Genomic DNA, 24,195 nt, shown 5'->3' on the forward strand with positions numbered 1-24,195 from the left:
GCAGGGCAAGCCTCCGAAGGTAAGGAGAGCCATTTGGATTTTGGAGGTTGGATTTGGCTAGAATGGATGATGAACGCCATGTCGCATTTACAGAGCCCTCGTGCTGCCAAAACACTGGAAACCCCCCACAAGTGACCCCCATCTGGAAACTACACCCCTCAAGGAATCTAACAAGGGGTGCAATGAGGATATGGACCCCTTGATGACGGGCACATTTGTGCTGTGAAAGTGAAAAAATTAAAATTTTCACTTTCACGTCACATATTTCCACATTTGTGCCCGTCACCAGTGGGGTCCATATGCTTACTGCACCCCTTGTTAGATTAATTAAGGGGTGTAGTTTCCAGAATGGGGTCACTTGTGGGGGGTTTCCAGTGTTTTGGCAGCACAAGGGCTCTGTAAATGCGACGTGGCCCTTGAAATCCATTCCAGTGAAATCCAGCTTCCAAAAGCCAATTGGCGCTCCTTTCCTTTGGACGCTCGTGCTGCGCCCGCTTGGCACTTTATGTCCACATTAGGGGTATTTCCGTACTCGGGAGAAACTGCGCTATATGTTTTGTGTTTTTTTTTTCCTTTTATCCCTTTGTGAAAATGAAAAATTGAAGGCTAGAACAACGTTTTAGTGTAAAAATTACTTTTGTCTTTTTTCACGCCATATTGTTTGGAAAATCTGTGAAGCACCTGTGAGGTCTAGATGCTCACTGCACCCCTTCTTACATTCCTTGAGGGGTGTAGTTTTCGAAATGGTGTCCCTTTAGGGGTGTTTTTTAGGTTTTGGCACCCCAGAGCCTCTGCCAACCTGAAGTGGTACAGTCAGAAATGACCAAATATAATGGAGCCATTGAAATTCCCTGGGCGCTCCTTTATATCTGAGGTTTGTGGTTGTGTCAAATAGCGCAATAGGGCCACATATGGGGTATTTCTATAAACTGCAGAAACGGGGCAATAAATATTGGGGTGCATTTCTCTGGTAATAGGTTTATAATTATGAAAAATATTGGATTACAATAAAATCTCTGCACAGAAAATTAAAATTTACAAATTTCTTACACACTCAGCTTTTATTTCTGTGACTCCCCTAAAGCGTTAAAAAACTTTCTGGATGTGCTTTTGCAGAGTTTTGGGGGTGCAGTTTCTGAAATGGGGTGCTTGTGGGGCTTTCTAACATACAGTCCCCTCAAATACACTTTAAACCTGAACAGGTCCCTAAAAATCTGATTTTGAAATTTGACTGAAAATTTGGAAATTTGCTGCTAATGTTTTACGCTTTCTATTGTCTAAAAAAAATTAAATATAGTTTAATAAATGCCGCCAACATAAAGTAGACATGTTGCTCTTGCTATTTAATATATAATTCATGTGGTATAACCATTTTCTGTATAAGCAGAAAAGTTTTAAAGTTGGAAAAATGCATTTTTTCACAATTTTTCATGTTATTTTGGGTTTTTTCATAAAGATTCGTTATAAGTATCGACTCCAATTTACAAGAAATGTGAAGTACAATATGTCACGAGAAAACAATCTCAGAATCAGCCGGATAGGTAAAAGCATCCCGAAGTTATTAATGAATAAAGTGACACAGGTCATATTCTTAAATTTGCTCCAGTCCTTAAGGCCATATCAGGCCCGGTCCTTAAGGGGTTAATTTATGAAGATAACAGAACTCTAGGATGTATTTTCTTCATTAAGGTCCCATAAAAACTTGATTGGCAGATCTCCCATCTTCTCTTTGTAAACTTTATCAAACATCTCATTTTGGGCCACTGTCATGATGTTTTTCCAGTCACCAACAGTCCCTGGCAAAGAATATAGAGAAAAGCTGAGCCAGTGTATTTAGGTTCAGTGGACAGTGAGGTTATGAATAAAGAAAGAAAATCAAAAAATACATCATTGCTATAACTGAGTGATAGGTAACCTATAATGAATCCTATGAAAAATACCAAAAGGCGATTGTTAAAGGGACTATCCAGTATTTATTTAATAAACATTCAATGGTGACTAAGCTGGACTAAATAAGGAAAACAACAGACAGGCGAGTAGGGCCGGTTCAGATGACTGTAGCCTAGGATGTGTGGGCGCCTTTAGAATGCCATGTTTAATTGTTAAAGGAAGTTAGTACCCTAAATTAGTAAATCTGTATAAGGGTACAAACACACAGCGTATACACAGCAGATACGCAGCAGATTTGATGGTGCAGATTTGACGCTGTGTTCAGTTATTTAGATCTAATCTGCTGCGTATCTGCTGCGTATTGCAGCAGTAAATACGCAGCGTATATACCGTGTGTGTTTGTACCCTTATATACGATTCACACTGGCAAAGATAAGGAATTTAGAATTTGGAAAGAATTCTGTTTAGTGCTGAGCCAACTTGCAAAAAGTTGGGGTTCAGACACATTCGCTCAAACTCGAAAACTCAATATTTCACTCCCAGAATCTGGAGAAGTTGGATGCAGCCCTAGGGATGCCAGGCAAACCATAGGCTGTATCCGTGTTTTCCAGGACTCCCTAGGGCTTCATCCAAGTTCGTTAGCCACCGGGAGTAAAATGCTGAATGTTTAGGTTTGGATGAACTTTTGGCAAGTAAGCTGTCAGACCCTTTTTCGATTATAAATAGGGATGGTCCGAACCTGCCGAGGTTCGGGTTCGTATGACCCCGGACCTTCGGCAATGATTCCCGCTGTCTTAAACCTCCGTGCAGAGGGTGGATATAGCTGGAGGACTGCCTGGAAAACCGGGATACATCCACAGCCATAGGCTGTATCCCAGTTTTCCAGGCGGTCTTCCCGCTTTATCCACCCGCTCCACGGAGGTTTAAGACAGCGGGAATCATTGCCGAGAGTCCGGGTTCATACAAACCCGAACCTCGTCAGGTTCGGACCATCCCTAATTATAAACACACACACAAGCAGTGATGCTAGTGGTTATGACACTCCTTATAGCAGAGATTGGCTGCAGTGATCACCAGCTTATATGGCATGTCATTCCTCACACCAATAAGATTATATAGTATATAAAGGTTCTTTTTGTTGTAATGTTGCTGCTTTAAATTTTTTAACCCTCGAAAAACTCCTTAAATTTTTAAATACCTTTACGTAGAAAAACTCCTCTTTGTTTGTCTGCAATGTCATTTGACAGAAATATATAATTAGCAAGAGGATCTTGTTTCATTTCCTTAAAGGTCGCTTTTTCTACCACAAGGTCTATTGCTTCCTCATCCAGGTTTATGTCCACAAATTTACATATTTTCTTCACAGCAGGTTTAAGGTCCTAAAATAGGAACGAAATAATAACTATAAAACCCACAAGCAAGGGAATAGGAACACATCAATGTGATATCATAACGTTTCAGCCATCTGGCAAATAGTTTCACTCAAAGCACAAAAATCTGTAATTTCATATTTGAGGTTCAGAGCAGAGCGGCTATGGTCCTAATCCCCTTTTGAAGTGTGTATTGGGATCTGGGAAGCTAACGTACCAGTCAAGCTCTGTAATGGCAGTGGTACTGCAACACCTGCTAGCCTGTATTTTCCACCTTCATTTTTCATATTGAGGCTATGTTCCCTTACGTCCCATTGGCATCACAATATGGGGTAAATTCGCCCCTGCGAGCCCCTGGGACGAAGGAATATTTAATGAAAAAATAATTAAATTTTAATCCCCTCCTCCATGAGGTATAAATAGGCTTCACCTCCCCCTAGACCTCAGTCTTTTTTTACTTCGTTGCTGTTAGCCCTAGGGGACTTTGTCCCTCCTCTGTTTTTATGCTTTGTTTACCTGTTGCATTCAGGTTTTCTCTCCAGGTAATGATTGCTGGGATGCCGCTGGAGCCGGTGTCCAGGTAGTATCCTGATATTTGCTTCTGCAGGTCTTAGCTTTTAAGTTTTTCTTACCTAGTGAGTCTTGGAACGCACTCTGCGTGTCACCCAAGCCGCTGGCTTTTCTTCCAGTCGCGTTCGACTGTGGAACGCATCGCCGCTGCGTGCGTCTCAGCACTGCGGTGTCGGCGTGATATCACTTCCGGGGGGCGGCAGCGGCGCGCACGCTCTCTGCACGCCGGATTAGCTGTGTGTCCAAGGCAGAAGGTAAGCTTTACTACCTCTAGGTCTGGCTGTCTTCCTCTGGAAGGATTTTCTGTGGCTCATCTGGGTCTAATAGAAATCATCTGCAAAGTGCTGTGATCTCTCTTCTATATACTTAAAAGTAAGTGTTGCTGCCACCTAGTGTCTCTTTCCGGTATCACTCTAGCCAGGCTAGTGGTTTATATGTATTGTAATCCATTGATTATTTGCAGATGTCTGAAATGGAGACCAGTCCTGCTGCTGGCAAAAGACCTTCTAAGGAAGCACTTCATGTGCCGAGTGTCAGACTCCTCTACCTGACGGCTATGGATACCGTAGGAGGATCATTTTTTCCAGATAAGATTCATCCTTTCTTTCATAAAAATATTTATGAATGCCTATGTGTTTCAGTACGCTGTCCTTCATGCAGACCTAAACCTATGAGGAGCCTGATGTGCAGGATGTAGTAGTATGGTTCAAGGACTATGTGCAAAAGACTTTAGCGGCTAATGAGAATCGCCGCCCGTGTCTTAAGATAAAGACCAAACGGAGTATTTCTCTCTCTACTCCCAGCCTGTGAGTATATTACTTTATGGCTGTAGGATTATGTTCATTTTTTTAGTTTTACTGTGATTGATGAAGTTAAGTCATCCTCTTCTTCTGAAACCTCTTCTACTTCTGAAGATGAGAAAGAATTATTCAAGGGGTATTTCACAGCTGATAGAATTCACAAGCTCTGCCAAGCTGTGCAAGCTGAAATACACCCTGTGGAAATAGAAGAGGATAAGGATTCGTCCTCCTCAAAAAAAAAAAAAAGCCTAGGGCTTTTTCTGTGGGAAAGACTTCATTGTCTATGTTACAGGCGGAATGGAAGGAACCGGAAAAGGCTCCGGGTTTGAGCAAGAGGTTTAAGACCTTATATGTTCTCAAGGAAGAACAATGTAAGGACTGGATTGAGCCTCCAAAGGTGGACCCGGCCATAGCCAAACTGTCGAAATGTACTGTGCTGCCTGCAGAGCACGGATCCAATCTTAAGGATCCGATGGATAGAAGGGTGGAGGTAGCCCTCAAGAGATCATATACGGCAGCTGCAGCCACAGGGGCAGTCTCCATATCTTCTTTTGAGGTTTCTAGAAGCCTAAGAAGATGGCTGACCAAGGTCCAGGAAAATTTGGAAGGTAGAGCTAGCAGGGACAAGGTCCTACGCTCCTTAAAAAAGGTCATTATGGCCATTGACTTCCTCTGCGATGCTGCATCTCAGGGAACCAGGTTAGCGTATAAAAACTAGTACGCTCTCGACCGCTGCCAAAGGGCGCTATGGTTAAAACCCTGGGTTGGAGATGCTAACTCCAAAATTCAGCTCTGTAATATGGAGTTCCAGCCAGGTAGGCTGTTTGGCTCTGAGCTGGATAAATTAATGGAGGAATTGTCTGACAAGGAGGGGAAATCACTACCATTGTCCTATAAAAGCCGTGATTCCTTTCGCAGAGCAAAATCTCCTCAGTGAGGCAAAGGGAGACACCAGTACAGAGGTCGAGGAAGAAACTATTCCAGAAGAGGTTCCGGGAAGCAGCAGAATAAGGACACCAACAAGAAACCAGACCTCTGACGCCAGAAGCAGTCCAGTGGGGGATGTCTGAGTTTGTTTCTCCCTGCCTGGGAAGAATTAAGGAAAGATCACTGGGTGTTAAATATTATTCAAAATGGTTATGTCCTTCATTTATTATCTCTTCCTCCTCCAAGATTTCTTCTGTCAAGAAATCTTAAGCCAGAACGACACTTAGTCCTAGAGACAGAAATTCTTCACCTCCTTTTCCATTGAGGCTCTAGAGGATGTTCCTCTATCCGAGATCGGTCAGGGAGTTTACTCCCCAGTGTTTCTAGTGCTGAAGCCATCCGGAAAGTGAAGGCTTATTATAGATTTGCAATATCTCAACAGGTGCATCGTAAAGAAGACGTTCCACATGGAGAACAACATAAGATCAGTAAAATCTATCCTCCAGGAGGGAGATTTTATGGTCACCATAGATCTACAGGATGCATATCTTCATGTACCGATTCTGAAGGCGCACAGGAGTTTTTTAAGAATCGCCATCCAAATCCAGGGGAAGGTAAGACACTTACAATTCAAAGTCCTTCCATCCGGAATACCTCCGCACCCTTTGTTTTCACAAAGGTAGTGTCACCATGATGGTTTGCTTCCATTACAGGGGATAAAGTTATCCCTTACCTGGACGATTGGTTGATTATGACTCAGACTTCGTTCAACTGAACTTTCTCAGAAGATCCTATGTCCAGGATATACTTCAACAATTAGGTTGGCTCATCAACATAGAGAAATCAGACTTAATTCCTAATTCCTCCTCGTCAGGTATCCATAAGAACATAAATGCGCTTTCTAGGGCTCCTTGCCTCAGCTGCGAACGCGGTGGCATGGGCGTTATGGCACATGAGATTTCATCAGAAAGAAGCACTAACAGTATGGAATCGAGGCCTGAAGGATTTGGATGCGATGCATGTTCTATCGACTCAAATAAGACATTCTCTAATATGGTGGAGACAAGTCAAACATGGAGTTTTAATTTCAGAACCACACTGGGTAACCATCACGACAGATGCTTCAGGAACAGGTTGGGAAGCTCATCTGACAGTCATCACGACTGCAGGATCTTGGAGTCAACAGGAATCTGCTCTGCCCTCCTACGTGAGGGAGCTCAGAGCAATTTACCCAGCTCTTCTTCATTTTTCTTCTCTTATTTTACAGAGAGCAGTCAGAATCCGGATGAACGACATGGCCTGCGTGGCGTACCTAAACAGGGAGGTACCAGATCCCCTTCTCTCCTCAGGGAAGTAGAGAAGATTTTCTGTTGGGCAGAAACCAGAATAACCGGACTCTCTGCGATTCATATCAGGGGTGTCTACAATACATTGGCGGATCGACTGAGTCGAGGCCTGACATTACCGGGGGAATGGTCTCTCTCAAGGAGAGTGTTCATTCAAATAACCCAGAGGTGGGGGCTTCCTCAGAGAGACCTCATGGCATCAGCAAGCAATGCCAAACTGAGGAATTTCTGTTCCCTTTACAGGGCAGACAATCCCATGGTAGTGGACTCAATGACAATACCATGGACATACCAGCTGGCGTATATCTTTCCTCCCATAGCCATGATTCCCAGAGTTTGACGAAAATCAGTTGTCAGTAATAATAATAACTCCCTTCTGGCCGAAGGGGTCATGGTTCACCCTGCCCATAAATATGGTTACCTCTGCATCCGGATCTAATATTCCAGGGTCAACATCTGTGCAGGAATCTTTCCAGCCTCAGCTTGACAGCTTGGAGACTGAGAGGACCGTATTGGACTCTAGTTTTTCTGAGAAGGTATAGTATACCCTTTCTCACGCTCGTAGTAGCACTACAAATAAATCTTATGCACGTATTTGGAAGATTTTTCAAGATTGGTGTGCAAGCAGGAGTATTGATGGACTTAAACCTTCTACTCCACAGTCATTGGAGTTTTTACAGGAAGGCTTCTATAAAGGATTAAAACCTAGTTCCATCAAGGTGCAGATAGCAGCCCTCTCTGCACACCTAAACTCACGTTTTTTTCAGATCTTGGAGGTAAAGAATTTTGTTAAGGCTAGACTAGGCCTAACCTGGTAAAGCAGGTAGACCCATGGGACTTATCCTTTGTGTTGAGACGCCTGTGTCTTCCTCCCTTTGAGCCTTGGGAGGAAGTAGACTTCAAGTTAACATTGAAAGTTTCTCTTTTACTAGCCATTACCTCTGCTAAGAGAGTTGGAGATCTTCAAGCCCTTGGCTCCGCACCTCCATACGTGATTTTTTCCCAAGACAAGGTTATCCTTAGGTTCCTTCCAGGATTCCTGCCTATGGTGGCTTCATTTGCAAACATCAACCAGCCTATAGTATTGCCTGTATTTTCTCCTACTGGATCATCTGAAGAAGACTTGGATCTTTCTTTATTGGACGTATTCAGAGCTATCAAGATCTATCTACATAGAGTAGGTGATTTTCGTAAAGACAAGAATTTCTTTATCCCTTTCACAGGAAAGAACAAGGGGAGGAAGGCTTCAAAACCTTCAATATCCAGATGGATCTGTGACTCCATTGCCTTATGTTACTCCTCTGCTGATCTGGATCCACCAGAATTTACCAGGGCTCACTCTACTAGAGGTGTGGCCTCCACTTGGGCAGAGCGTGCCGCTGTGCCACTTGAGGACATATGCCAGGCAGCTACCTGGTCTTCTTTGACTACCTTTGTGAGATTTTTCAGGCTGGATACTTCTTTCTTGTCAAGAACAACCTTTGCAAGATCTGTTCTTAATGCGGACGTAATAAATAACCCGCCCATTGGGGATAATGCTTGCTAATTCCCCATATGTTGTGATGCCAATGGGACGTAAGGGAAGCTAAAATTATTATGTTAATTTGTTTTCCTTAAGACCCATTGGCATCACAAGACTCCCTCCATGTGTTTTATGTTTCTTTATAATTAGACTGAGGTCTAGGGGGAGGTGGAGCCTATTTATACCTCATGGAGGAGGGGATTAAAATTTAATTGTTATTTTTTCATTAAATATTCCTTCGTCCCAGGGGCTCGCAGGGGCGAATTTACCCCATATGTTGTGATGCCAATGGGTCTTAGGGAAAACAAATTAACATAATAATTTTAGCTTCACACTACATAAAAGTACGTCCGTTGTTGCCACTGGCAACAACAGCCGTACTTTTGACGCGGTGGAACAATGCCTGTTTCTTTATGGGATCCCAGCCGGAGCGTATACACATCGTATACGCTCTGGCCGGGATCCCATACGGGGCCGCAAATAACTGACATGTCAGTTTTCTGCGGCCGGAATTCAGTGAATTCCGGCTGCAGAAAGACCTGTCAGTTTCCACAGTGAAGCGAGCGGCTCCGGCTGCTCGCTTCACTGTGTGCTACGGGAAGCTCTGATGCGGGCACGCGTCGATGCGCCCGCATCAGAACTCTGCGGCCGGAAAGATCATCCGGCCAGTACTTAATTAACGGCCGAGATGATCTGGCCAGAGACCGGCCGTTCCGTGACCCGGCTGGGGGTCACGGAACGGCTGGTTTCTGACGCCGTGTGAACATAGCCTAAGGCTATGTTCACACTACGTAAAGCTACGGCCATTGTTGCTGATGGCAACAACAGCCGTAGTTTTTGCGGGGTGGAACCATGCCTTACTTTCAATGGGTTCCCAGCCTTAGCGTATGCACATCGTATACTCTCCGGCCGGGATCCCGTGCGGCCCCGCAAATAACTGATATGTCAGTTTTCTGTGGCCGTAATTCAATGAATTGCGGCCGTAGGAAACCCTGTCAGTTCACACTATGAAGCGAGCGGCTCCGGCCGCTTGCTCCATAGTGTGCAGGGGAAAGCTCTGATGCGGGCGCGCGCTAATGTCCTACTGGATCCCTGCCAGGCCTGTGGTTGAGTTGTGTTCAGCCACAGGCATGTTTTATAAATGTTGTGATATTTATATTGTTTTTGTTGTGATATTTATATTGTATATTGTTATGTCCCCAGTGCTATTCGGAGAGCTTCCAGTGCAGGCAGCCTGATGCTGCCTGCCTCGGAGTTTCTTGCTACAGTGCCACCCCACTGATCTTTGTCCCCTCCTGGCTTCTCTATGGTATACATCCGGGAAGTGATGTCAGCTGTCAGGGGTATGTTGTAACAGACGTGCCTGTGTGCACAGTGTTCACACACTGTTGAAATTGAGTGGATGGCCGCCATTTAATGGCAAATATTTGCTGTTATTTTAGAACAACGGCTGATATATTGAAATAATGGCAGTTATTTACTGTTATATGGCGGCCAACCACTCAATTTCAACATTGTGTGAACAGATCCTTTCTGTGTTTTTAATCCACTCCTGGTTTTGGTTGCAATACTGACTGAAATATACGTAGTGTGAACGCAGCCTTTAACTGTAAGCTTTCGGAGTTAAAGAGCCAGGCATAGCAAGTGGTGGCCGGTTGGACCCCGGTTCGACAGGCGCTACCACTGGTCTTGCTGTCCCACTACCAACCCCAGAGGGTTCCACCTGAGACCACAACTCAAGTAGCCTCATGGCAGAATCACCCTGAGTAATTTAACTCTGCGTGAACTTCTCCCGGCTTGTTCTCCTGATTGGTCAGGGTCTGAACACTCAAAAAGCTTTTTTTAATGGCAGTGCCCACAAAGACAGACACTATCAGTAATATACACCTAACATCTAATGAGTTTTAAGAGCCTTACATACTGTACTCATAGTTCCATGGTTCTGTTAGTATTTCAAAATGGTTTAAATTACAGAACAGATTGTCCGCAGGTTTTATTTTCATATTATCAAATAAAACACTAATTACCTTTTTCATTTCCTCGTATGTCATAAAAAGTATGTTGAAATCATCTTTGTGTGTGTACCAGCCACTAACATGATCAAACCACGAGCCACCCATAACTGTAAAATAAGAAAAGATATATCCTTGTAGGATTTTAAATGCATAAAAATTTTTCAAATCTTGGGAATCACTCTTCTTTTTAGTGCAAGTTCACTTGGAAGTACAGAAGGGGACAAATTAATATAAAGGACAACAATGTGTGTGTGTGTGTGTGGGGGGCTAATTGCTACGTATGGTATATGATCTCAACAGGTTTTAAAGTGACTCTGTACCCACAATCTGACCCCCCCAAACCACTTGTACCTTCGGATGCTGCTTTTAATCCAAGATCTGTCCTGAGCTGCGTTTGGCAGGTGATGCAGTTATTGTCCCCAAAAAAATACTTTTAAACTTGAAGCCTGTGCCCAACAGGAGTATCTGTGCCCTAACTTTGCACCACCCCTCTGTCCCTCCTCCCCACCCTCTTCAGCATTAGGAATGCCACTGAAACATTTTCTCCATGCTGAACATTGCACATGTACTTAACGATCCAGCCCATGTGCCAGGCTTCCACAGGTGGGGAATAGGAGGCAATCTGCCTGGAGCATTCCCAATGATGAAGAGGGTGGGGAGGAGGGACAGAGAGGTTGTGCAAAGTTAGGGCACAGATACTTCTGTTTGGCATGGGCTTCAAGTTTAAGGCTATGTTCACACTACGTATGAGACCGGCCGTTCCGTGACCCCGGCCGGGTCACAGAACAACCGGTCTCTGGTACTTAAGTACCGTCCGGGTGATCTTTCCGGCCGCGGAGCTCTGATGTGGGCGCATCAGTGTGCACCCGCATCAGAGCTTCCCATAGCCCACAGTGAAGCAAGCGGCCGGAGCCGCTCGCTTCACTGTGTGAACTGTGTCAACTGAATTCCGGACGCAGAAAACTGACCTGTCAGTTTTTTCCGGCGCCGCACAAATCCTGGCCGGAGCGTATACGATGTGTGTACGCTCCGGCCGGGATCCCATTGCACACAAGGCTATGTTCAACTCCGCAAAACTACGGCTGTAGTTTTACTTAGTGTGAACATAGCCTAAAAGTATTTTTTTTTGGGACAATAACTGCATCACCTGCCGAACGGACCTCCGGACAGATCTTGGATTAAAAGCAGCTATCTGAAGGTACAAGCGGTTTGGGGGGGGTCAGATTATGGGTACAGAATCGCTTTAAATACCATTTTATATAAACATCAGTAGTTCTGAAAGTGGGTTGATTTATGCTGCGTTTACACATAACGATTATTGGCCCGATCGTACGATTAGCAATGTCGGATTTACGATTTTTTTTTTATAACGATCAGCGTTTAGATGGTACGATATATTGTACGAAAATTCGCACTGCGATCATTTTGCGATCGTTTAAGCCTATCTCACACATTGGTTAAATCGGCGAACGACTGTTCACACTGAACGATTTGCGAATTTTTTGCATACAATGAACGACGATTTGATGACCTGATGAAAGATCAAAATGTACGATTTATCGTGCGTTGTTCGATTGTTCGCTGCGTTTACACGTACGATTATCGTTCTAATTCGACCGTTATCGCGCAAATTCGCACGATAATCGTTACGTGTAAACGCAGCATTACCCGAGTTTGTCTAGTATGTTGCCTGTTCACCAGGGAGGAAAAGCTTCACCCTGCTGCCACTATGCCATGGGAACAGCTTCACAAATCCTAACCTGGGAGTGCATGGGGTTCATTTACAGATTCCTGGTAAATCTTTCAGTCTATGCTAAGAGGATACAAGCTAATCACCTCCAGGAGTCATATATGTTGTCACTCCCGAGAGGGGGTGATTGTCCACCTTCATAAGTTGTTTCTTTTCTGGTACCAATACGTGTGGCTATCATGTCATGTCTCTATAGAGACCTGTTATTATTATTATTATTATTTTTTATTTATAAAGCGCCCTTAATTCCAGAGAGCTATACAAGCAATAGTGGTAACAAACAGGAACATTACAAGATCAAAAACACATTACACGAAGGCAAAAGGCAGACTGGTACATGGAGGAAGAGGACCCTGCCCGCGAGGGCTTACAATCTATAAGGTATATCCTGTATCCCGGCAATTGCAGCTCAACCTGCGTGAATACTACTACTTCCTTACATACTTCAACCAACCAGAGAAAATACCTATATTTCAGGACTGTTTTCCTAACAAAAGGCTAAAGGAGTGAATTTTCTAATATCTTCCTCATATGCCTGTCTGCACTACTGCTAGGAAGGGGTACCTCTTCACATGTACCATTGCCTTGCTGTGAACAAGCCTGTAAAGACATTCTACTGCCAGGTTTATTCATATAAAGAACTGTGCATAGCTATGTCATTGCACACTGGACATTATTATTAACCCATTTACCATCTCTCTGACATGTTATATAAGATGTGCCCCAGAGAACAGATACTTCCTCCATGAGTGCACTCCCTCGTCATACTGCTGTGGAACTCAGAGAAGTGCCCCAAAGCCAATGATCCCACTGGTGCTGGGCTACTCATTCTCAAAACCTCAAGAATGACAAGTCCCAGCTAGCTCAACCATCACCATCTGCAGATTCCTGACTGCCTACTGCAAGAGTAATACAGCACAGTGATTTGTTTCATCAGGGATTAATAAAATGTTGCACCTGGCAAGTTCTATTTCATAAACAGTGTGTTGACTGTTTAAGGGGTTTTCCGGGCAAAACAGACTAATTAGAGGTTTCCTGTGTAGCAGTGGTGACGCATAACTGCAGCCCCCTCCCCATTCAAGTGTACAGCTGCTGAGTTGTAGTGACCAGGTCTGGCCACTACACAGTGAACAGAGTCAAATGCTTCCAGAGCCATTCACTGTGTAGTGCAGGCACTGAATAGCTGAACAGTAGGGGACTGGGTGTTAATCAGTTACTGATGGGCTATTCTGTTGATAGCTCATCAGTATGTTATGGCCGGAAACCCCCCCCTAATTGTGCCACCTTAACCTAAATGTGGACATGCAAATAAAAGATTGTTTTGGAGTAACACTGTATGATTAATTTACTCTGAACCTGAACTGGTTAAAGAGGTTGTCTGTCCGGGTCCCCTTTTTAGGCAATACCTGGGGAGGGGGTGGGTAAAAACAATTACATCCACTTACCTCCCTGGCTCCAACACTGTTGCCCGCATTCCACTGCTCTGGTTCTCTGATGTCTTCTCACTTCCGTGGTTCTGAGACGTGCCGTGGCAGGCCCACTCAGCCAGTCATTGGCAGATCTGGGAAACCGCTGCAGGCACTGTCTGGCTAAACTGGCCTGCCATGTCACATCTCAGAACCGCGTGAGCAGCTGGACATCAGAATGCTGTGGCCCAGGGCGCTGAGTAAGGTGTTGAGGCAGCAGGTGGGCTCTGGTGTTTTGGGGCTGAAGCTCTCTTATCATGGTGGCCAGGAGTGGTGATACCCACCTCTGGACACATGGGCACCAGACCTTTAAGAAGAGGTAGTGTAGTGTGAGGGTTCAGCACTTAAACAGGTTGTTTTTTGCTAAGAAAAACTTCAGTGCAACGCAAAAATATTCAACAGAACTGCTCACAGGTGCAAGTGCAAAAAAAATAGTAAGAGCTCGAGACAGTGGCGATGAAGAAGAATAGCAGTTAGAAGAAGGAGACTCCTCCAAGGGAGGTGTAGGGGCCATTTAGGGGCCCTTGTCTAATTAATGCAGCAATCTGCTGGGATTACTGTAGAATAGGTAGATATAGAAGATCCTCAAACTCACGTTTATATACATATATATCTTTTGTTATATATGACCGCCTTCTCCCCAGCCAGTTCAGAGAGGGCCAGGTTGGGTAGTACAAGCCCCAGGACTTTGTCTCTGGGCGTAGCCAACTCCTCAAGATTTTCCAAGGTAGTAGAGCGTTCTCAGTAGGATACTTTGGCCTTTAACAACTTTGTCCTACCGGGGATCAGTCTTTTCTCCCTGTGGTGACTGTCCTAACTTGAAAGAAGGATCCCAGCATAAACAAGGGTGACCTGGACATGGTTACCCCACCTTTAGGTTTTAACACTGCATACTAGCGGTCTCTCATAAAGAAATCTCTCTCTTGTTCCTGACCAGGCCCGCTAAGTTATTGCAGCAGTAACTCTTGGCTTTGGTCTCTTTCACCAAACACTGAACTGGACTCTTCCCAGATGAGAACAGAAATAGATTGCCCTGAACGGTAAACCTCTTTCCCTCCTATAGGGCTGTGTCAGAGAAAGAAAGATAGAGAGCGGATTAGGGATAGAAAGTCTGCACCAGTGATTGGACAACAATATCCACAAATACGACCTTGTACAATCCTGCAGATGTGCACCTAACATAACAAAGGAAAGTGGGACACCAAGTGGCGGGAGTCCTAAGTACAGCTTCATCCCTTAGCGTGGCACCTGACAGAGATAGTTTATCTAGATGGTATAAAACTTAGTGGACCACCTGTACTGGGACACTACAGGAGGACCCGAGCAGCAGAATGCAGGTGACAGAACTGGAGCCAGGGAAGTAAGTGGATGTCAGTGTTTTCAACCACTTCCATCCCCGGAATTGCCTAAAAAATGGTCCCTGACAGACAACCCCTTTAAGGCTCTTTTCTTATGGCTACTTTATTTAAAAATGGAAAAAGAAACTACAGTTCAGATGCTTATAATCAGATCAAAAAGTTATTTTAGGCTTGTTACGATAATACCTCTCCCTGATATGTAGAGATTAAAGAATGTTTCCCAATCGAATGGTTCTTTTAAGGGTGGAATCATTTTGTAGAAGTGATAAAAGGACACCAGGACATCTTTTGGGTTTCGACACACATATATAATCTGAAAAAAGGGAGAAATGAGCAGTTTATTACAATACAGTTTTGATTAACAAATATTTCAAAATAATGTGTTCATTTCCTAATTAATAACAGAATTTGAAGTGACTGTCCTGGGGTCCGTTCGGCAGGTGATGCAGTTATTGTCCTAAAAGACAACTTTTTAACTTGCAGCCCTGTACCAAACAGCCGTGGCCTAGATTGTATATGCATTAGGCTGGCACATCCTCTCTGTCCCTCCTTACCGCCCTCATCATCATTAGTAATGCTCCAGGCACATTCTCTATTATTCATCACCTGTGTCAGCACGACACATGGGCTGGATTGTTAAGGCACCTGTGTAGTTTTCACTGCAGAGGAATAGGAAAAATGGTGACGAGGGCGGTGAGGAGGGACGGAGGGGTGGTGCAAAGTTAGGGCACAGATACTCCAAGCCCCGGCCGTTGGGCACAGGGCTGCAAGTTTAAAAGTTGTTTTTTAGGACAATAGCTGCATCACCTGCCGAACGGACCCCAGGACAAATCTTGGATTAAAAGCAGCTATCTGAAGGTACAAGTGGTTTGGGGGGGACAGATTGTTGGTACAGAGTCACTTTAACATCTCAACCTCAACCTGTGTTGCTGGAGCTTTATTGGTTAAATCTTTTTAAATAGTTTAGGGGTGTACTATCATAATACTATCATTTAGTGGCCAAATAATACTGCCATACAGACATCAGGAGGCGCTGCCAGCCACACAGAGGTGTTTGTTCCTGCTCAGTGTCCTATATTGTAGTACAGACACAGTTGATACAAGCTGCCTCTGACAATGTCACCTTGGATGTATAGGGGGTTTGGGAATAACTTTGTAACCTTAGGCCTCATTCACATGGCTGTAAAACTTGTCCACAATTGCAGACAGATTACAGACCCATTCATTTGAATGGCCCGTTCACATGGCCCTGTACATGTTAGGGGGCCATGATCCGTGCTGCAAAAAATACTGGTCAACCTTGGTACAGACCACAATTACAGCATGGATCACCATTCATCTACGAATGGGTCTGTGCAACTACGGATGCACACCCATAGTGCTGTCTGTAGCTACGGGTCTGCAGCTACGGACAGCACTACGGACGTGTGAATGAGGTCCTTCTTTGTGTATACCCCTTTTCCATAAGAACTCATCTCCGCTACTGATTCCTTGTGACAATCTGGTTCCACTATGTGTTTTCTACATCTTCCAGGTTTATAAATTTGTAATTTTATAAAAACTGGAATTATTTTTATGACTTCTCTGGTTAAGATGATTTAAATTTAATGTTAAAAAATGAAAATATATTTATTTTTGTAAAAATGGCTGAAACAAAAAGCCATGCATATATTATTAAATCATTCATTAAAACTAAAAACAGTGTAAGAAAATACTTATATGATTTACTTTTGGCATCTTCGACTTCAGATCTCTCGGCATTAGATAATAAGGCAGGTGAGTTGTGAAGAGACGAGGAGATGGACGGCTGTTAAAGTCTATATTGTTAGGGTTATATTCAATCCATGGCATTCTATTTACATTCTCTATTTTTTCTGTTCCATTTCGATGGCCTTCATTGAATATTAGGCTTAGAATTTGCTGTGTCCATACTGTGCCTGCAAGAGAGTTTACAGCTTTTATTATTTACACCATTTATTGTTATTGAGAAGTTATACAAGTTTTTAATTAATTGATTATAAAACATAGGGGGAAATTTATCAAGGGCTTTTCGCCTATTTTTAGGTGATTAATTGGATTTCTCACCAATTTTTGGTCTAATGCTGCGTTTACACGAAACGATTATAGTGCGCATTTGCACGATAACGATCGAATTCTAACGATAAGGTCGTTCGTCGTTTGCAAAAAACTTTGCCGATCGTTCCCTGTAAACAGTCGTCGCGCGAAAGTCCGGCCGCCCGCCTCCCCGCTCGCATCCCGGCCCCCCGCTCATCCGCAGCGCCCTGCATCGGCTCAATCGCAACCCCCGCCGCCGCTCTGATCACCACCCCCGCCGCCCCGATCGCGACCCCGGGGTGGCGGGGGTGACGATCAGAGTGGCGACGGAGGTGGCGATCAGGGCGGCGCAGGGGGCTGCGGTTGACCGTGGGGCCGGGCTGCGGATGAGCGGGGGACCGGGCTGCGAGCGGAGGGCCGGGCTGCGAGCGGGGGCCGGGCTGCGGGCGCGCGATCGCAAAACGATTTTTCCGTACAATATATCGTACCGTCTAAATGCTGATCGTTATGAAAAAAATTTGTTACTCCGACATCGTTAATCGTACGATCGGGCCAATTATCGTTTCGTGTAAACGCACCATAAGTTCTATTTATGAACCAGTATTTGATGGGTGAATAGGTTTTAGTTGCGCTTTTTAAAAAATCTGCCTGTTTTTAGTATTCACCCAAAAGTTCGGATAATTCGGGATTAGCACCCAATTTATCATTTGCGGCTTTTTTAAAAGTCGCAAAAACAGGTGCAAGCCTACGTCTGGTCAGTACCAGGTGAATATGTTTGCACAATTTTTGCATTATTGCACCTTTTTTGTGCCTTTTTACTTAGATACATTCACTATAGCAGTGCTACATTTTAATTAATCGGTCACAACATATTGGACCAAAATATACACCAATCCTCATCAAAGTCCCACAAAATAGTGTCCTTAGTAAGGCTATGTTCACACATTGTGACAAATAAAGCAAAATACGACAGTAAGATGGAAAAATCGGGCGCTGATCGGCATCAAAAGTAACTGCAGCATCAAAAGGATCATTAAGCCGGCAGTGAAGTTTAAAAAATGTTTTTTTACCAGACAACGCGATTTAAGGAATCTCCCTCTTCATCAGGTCTAATGACATTTATTAAGCTGTGTGTAGCAGAAAAACAAGAAAAAGTGAAAATAGTATATTGACCAGTATATAGTAATAGTATATAGCCCAAAATAAATATAAATAATAAGTTCCTACGTGGCTGTATAAATGTGTATGCAAACCTAGATACAAATGTACACAAAACAAGAAGTAACAGAGGCAAATGAGGCCAAAAATAAGGGCCAAAGAAAGAAAATGATATCACCATAGGAGGGAGTCCATGTCGGGGTCCAGAAAAGCCCACTCGTTCCGTCTCTGTCACGAGACTTTCTCAAGGGTGCTAATATGATAGCATGTTCACCATATATAGCACTTGTAATCAAGGTAAATGATCTCCATACCTACAATTTTAGAGCAATCTATCTCCCATTGGACCAGTGTTGTCTTTTGGGAGGATGGATGTGCAAACTCTTTTTTTGAGAGTCTATGAACAGACACATCTTTGATAAATATCTTTTGATATTTTGTGATTTTTTTCGTTATTTGACCTAAGATTAGGTCAGCACCCGGTACATTGTACTGACTGCTGCGCACAGTTGTCCTTAGTACTGACCTTCAATTAATAAGTAGACATCTTTTGATACTTATATTTGGATCTTTATGTGTATTCTGTATTTCTCAGTTATGTGTTATTTAGGATCTCCATACAGGTATTGTACTGATATATCTCCCTCTGATCTCGGTCTGTACTTTGAGTGAGTATGAGCACAGTAATAAGAAAAGATATCTCCTTGTATGTATATATGTATAGATGTATGCGTGTGTAGGTGTGCCTGTATGTGTATGTATGTGTGCATGTATGCATGTGTATATGTATGTTTATATCAAACACAGTTCAACGTGTGACTATTGCCTGGGACTCACCATATGAGATTATTTGTGAGTGTGTGTGTGTGTATATATATATATATATCTCAAAATATGCTTTTCCTTTAGGCGTCTAATCTTATATATTTCTATATTGATCATTTTATTACATTTATAACAAAAATATTTAATGGTGTTTGTTATATATCACCTTCTAATTTGTAGATCTGTATCTGGGAATATACGTTACCTTATATTACCTTATATCACCTTATATGTTTTGTTACGTGTTCTTTGTTGTTTTCTGTTAGTTTATATAGACATACTGTCCGCTATTTGTACGGCTTTGTAGCACCTGGTTTATAACAGCGCTTTCAATATACCAACTAGTTATACCGATGAAAGCTTGGTACCATATTCACATTGTGATGTTGAATGATGTGGTGAAGTCCAGGTGATGTAGGCAGGATGATCTAATTAAATGAGCTATGGGAACTCACGCTGGAATGTCAATTACAATCCAGTCCGGCCCCTGTAGGGTTAATCTGATAGTGCCAACACAGTATCAATAAAGTTGGTTGCACATGTGATCTACTACATTACTCTGGAGGCAGTCCGGGGGGTGCGCATACGCACTGGTTTATGTGGAAGGCATGGCCATGCTCCGGAGTACAGACTGGGATCTAACCAATGGGAGATAAATTGTAGGTATGGAGATCATTTACCTTGATTACAAGTGCTTTATATGTTGAACATGCTATCATATTAGCACCCTTGAGAAAGTCTTGTGACAGAGACGGAACTCTGGTTTTCTGGACCCCGACATGGACTCCCTCCTATGGTGATATCATTTTCTTTCTTTGGCCCTTATTTTTGGCCTCATTTGCCTCTGTTACTTCTTGTTTTGTGCACATTTGTATCTAGGTTTGCATACACAATTATACACCCACGTAGTAACTTATTATTTATATTTATTTTGGGCTATATACTATTACTATATACTGGTCAATATACTATTACTTGTCGGTATGTTGTGGCACCTTGCTTATCAGACATGGTCCCACATGGATTTTTTTGTGTGATTTTAAATGTCTATGTTTTGTGTGTTTTTTTTAATGTGTATGTTTTGCACTTGTAGTTTTTTGTAATAATAAAGACTATTTATTATTAGAATCAGCCCTTTCTGGCTGAGTTTGATTCAGATAGACTTAGAGGGGGAGGCAAAGGGATTTTTTTTAAATAAATAAAGGAACTGCAAATATAAGGACTACTTGGGATGCTTTCAAGGCTACCTTGAGAGGGATACTTCACTATAAAATCTCTTGGTGTAGAAAAGAGGCAAAGAAAAAGGAGGAAAAACTGTATGAGAGTGTAAATAGCTGTGAAACAAGTTATAAAAATGCAGCTTCAGAGGAGAACTGGAATTTATGGATGCAAGAAAGAGAAAAGCTAGAGCAGAGATTAGAGAACAATTCCTGAAGTCTAGAGTGGGAATAGAGGGAGAGGGATCGGGAAAATATCTATCTCGGTTAATTAATTACCAACAGAGTAGAAATGGCATAGTGGCTATTAAAAAAGGGGATAAGATAATTACATCTACAAAGGGAATATTGGAAGTCTTCCATGATTATTATAGGGGGTTGTATACGTCGGAATTGTGCCTTGGGCACAATAGTATAGTTGAATTTTTAAAGAATGTTTCTACTCCTAGACTTACAGATGCCCAGGCACAATACTTAGAGGAGCCCATTTCTCTATCTGAGTTAAGAACAGCCTTAGTGAGGATGCGGGAGGGCAAGGCTGCAGGCTCTGATGGATTACCTGTAGATATATAAACAAATGGGGGAGCCCTTTTGTATTGAGTTTCTGGATCTACTAAACTCCTCTCATTCTGATAAAATATTGCCTGACTCCATGAATGAGGCGGTAATAGTCGTAATACTTAAAGAGGGTAAAGACCCCCTGAGGCCAGATTCTTATAGGCCTATATCATTAATTAATTCAGATATAAAGATCTTATAATCAATTCTTGCAAAACAGCTAGCCTCAGTTATGGAGTCATTGGTTCATAGAGACCAGTCTGGATTTATGCAGGGTAGGGGGGCATATATCAATATCAGAAGAGTATATTCAAATATTCAGGAGACTGGGGGTGACACCAGAGGCAGGGCGTTGGTTTCACTAGATGCGGTCAAAGCTTTTGACCGCATCGAGTGGAACTATTTGTGGGTGGTGCTGGAGCGGATGGGCTTTGGACCTAACTTTATGCGTTGGCTACAGATTCTATACTCTGCTCCAAAGGCTCGTATACTGGTTAGCTCTGCTTTGTCTGAGGCCTTTCCCCTATCAAGAGGAACGAGGCAGGGTTGTCCCCTGTCTCCTCTTCTGTTCAACTTAGCAATAGAGCCTCTGGCATGTATGATTAGAAGTGATGAGGATATAAGGGGCTTTGTGTATTCTGACAGGGTTGAGAAAATATCACTCTTTGCCGATGACCTTATGCTATTTCTCTCTGATATGAAAGTATCGGTTCCCAGGTTATTCCAGCTTATAAACGAATTTAGCCACTACTCAGGGTTTGCAGTAAACTGGGTTAAGTCATCTCTGTTGTTGTTCCACGAAGAAGATCGGTGTGATTTTGGACAACTGAGAATATGTAGCCCCAGAGAAACCATAAGATATCTGGGTGCGGAGCGTATGAGTATTATTAAAATGGTCATATTGCCGCAAATCCTATATATTCTTGCTAATAGCCCCATATGGTTTGCAAAGAAGACCTTCCGACAGATTACATCTATATGCAATGAGCTCATTTGGAAAAATAAAAACGTTAGGATCAGCTATGATACGCTCACTCAAAGCAAAAATAAAGGCGGGTATAAGCTTCCAGATTACGAGTTATATTACCTAGCTGCTCAGATGGTATATATAGTTAAGTGGATACAGTATGATTTTACAGGCAGATGGACGAATTATTGTAATCAATACCATCCTGATATGCCTTCTATGCTTGAGGCCGATATGTTGGTTAGTAAAAAGACTCCCATAGATTATATGTTGAAAAAGGTATGGGTCAAGACAAAAAAAATATTACACATTGAGGGTTCAAATCAATTTACTCCCCTTTGGGATAATCCACAAATTATTGAGTTCACTAAAATAGATGATCCAAGATTTTGGGTGAGATAAGGGATATATAAAGTTGAGCACTTAGTTGAGGTGGGGGGAATTATCAAAACTTTTGATCTATTGATACAGGAGTTTGGATTGAGTATTAGGGAGCACTTGTTATATGCAAATTTGTCACGCCTTTGGGGCGACACAGGATAAAAAAATATTTGGGGTACAGGAGCACATACTTTTTCAGTCACAAATAACTAATGCTAAAAGAGGTTTCATAGGGAAAATATATAAATTACTGTCACTGAAAGTTAAACATATAGATAAAGCACACTATAAAAAAAAGTGGGAAGATGATCTTGGGAGGGATAACATAGATTCGTCTAGAGCTTTTGAGGCTGTAAATATGACTAGTCCCCGCCCTAATCATAATGTGTCACAATTGTTTATACTATATAGAGCATATTATACTCCCTCCAAATTAGCTAAGATAAGAAGCGATAACTCAGATAGGTGTATTAGATGTCAAAAGGCGAAAGGAGATCTAATTCACATGCTATGGAGATGCCCAAAACTCTTCAGATATTGGGAAGAGGTAAGAGATAGAAAAAATCACAAAGCTTACAATACATCCTGATCCATTACTCTTTATACTGGGTATTTTTGTAGATCTAAAGTGTTCGTCTTATACAAAGATAATGCTTGCTAGAACCCTTTTCGCTGCCAGGAGTTGTATTCTGAGGTTATGGATTAAGATGTCGGCCCCAGAAATTTATATGTGGAAAAAAGATGTAAACAATGTAATAGCAATGGATTATATAAAAGCAAAAAAAAAAATAACAACATTCCAATGTTTAAGAAGATTTGGGGGAAATGGCCAATGGGTCAACGATTGGGAGGGGGGGGGGGGGGGGAGTAGGGGGATAAAAAAAAGGGAAGGCAACTTTGTATTTTTTTTTTCTCTCTTTTAGTTATATATGCATCGGGGGCTGGGAGGGATGGGGGGGCGGGGTTATTGCTATTGACTATGGATAGTTATGTTAATTTAAAAAAAATTTAACAAAAAAAAAGAAAAAAAAAAAAGATTATTTATTATCTGAGGATACAGTGGATTGATTTTTGGACGTGCCACCCATGTGTTTATGACATGACTTTTTCTTTTCTTTTAGAACATAGCCATAAAGTGAAAATCCTAGCAGATTTGGAGGTTAGGTGTGATTTTACTCCTGCATTCATGGCTATTTTAGTCACATATTTGTACAACTCACCAGATTTTGGGTAGGTGACAAGAAACACATCACTCTCTCTAACTTCCATATGCTCTAAATCTTTGACAACTTGAAGTGATGTAACCCAAGATGCAAAGTAGGTGCCTTTATAATTAAACAGTATATTATTTATCACTTCTTCAGATACATCTTTGGCCATTTCTGCTTCCCAAAACCTAAAAAGATAAAAATTTAAACTTTTGCTAAAAGATGTATTAAACAAAGGATTTTATTGAAAGATTTAGACCAGCTAAGGCTGGGTTCACACTGCATTTTTGCAATGCATTCAACATATCCGTTTTTAATTGTTTACTTTTAATGGACAGAAAAATGTAGTTAACTTTTGTGTCCGTTTAAAAAAAAAAAACGCATCCGTTTTGATCCTTTTTTTTTAATAAGGGAAGTCAAGAGAAAAATGGATGCAAACGGATGAGACAGAATTGCATTCGTTTTTTGCGTCCATTTTCATAAAACGTATATGTTACACGGATTGCAAAAATGCAGTGTGAACCCAGCCTTAGCACTGGACATGTTGGTCATGTTTTTCATATAGGTGGATATAGAAATTAACAATGAGGTGATACATAGCTGCAAATTCTAGTTACATGGGCTTCTGCTGAAATTACCTGCACAACTGCTGTACGTGCCCAGGATCCTCTGTGCAGGGGGAAAACCCTGAAGTGCATGCACACTCTTTTCTTCACTATAGCCTTAACATCTCTAGTAAACTATAATGGTTTCTTCTTCTTTTTTAGTTTAATAATTTCTTGTATATATAGGGGGAGATTTATCAAACTGTT

General features: G+C 42.4%; 2 protein-coding genes across 4 annotated transcripts in view; both read right to left on the reverse strand.

Moving 5' to 3' along the window:
* The window catches only part of LOC138795583 (amine sulfotransferase-like), an 84,704-nt gene that overhangs the window by 36,757 nt on the left and 23,752 nt on the right, over positions 1 to 24,195 (reverse strand). The window lies entirely within an intron of this gene.
* LOC138794783 (amine sulfotransferase-like) lies at positions 1,338 to 23,565 on the reverse strand. The gene is made up of 6 exons (XM_069973649.1): positions 23,396 to 23,565; positions 16,743 to 16,951; positions 15,201 to 15,327; positions 10,453 to 10,547; positions 3,089 to 3,269; positions 1,338 to 1,796 (listed from the first exon to the last, which is right to left on the reverse strand). The coding sequence occupies exons 1-6, from the start codon at positions 23,553 to 23,555 to the stop codon at positions 1,666 to 1,668; spliced, it is 903 nt and encodes a 300-aa protein (XP_069829750.1). The 5' UTR covers positions 23,556 to 23,565; the 3' UTR covers positions 1,338 to 1,665.

The sequence above is a fragment of the Dendropsophus ebraccatus genome, chromosome 6, assembly GCF_027789765.1.
Source record: "Dendropsophus ebraccatus isolate aDenEbr1 chromosome 6, aDenEbr1.pat, whole genome shotgun sequence".
NCBI lineage: Eukaryota > Metazoa > Chordata > Amphibia > Anura > Hylidae > Dendropsophus > Dendropsophus ebraccatus.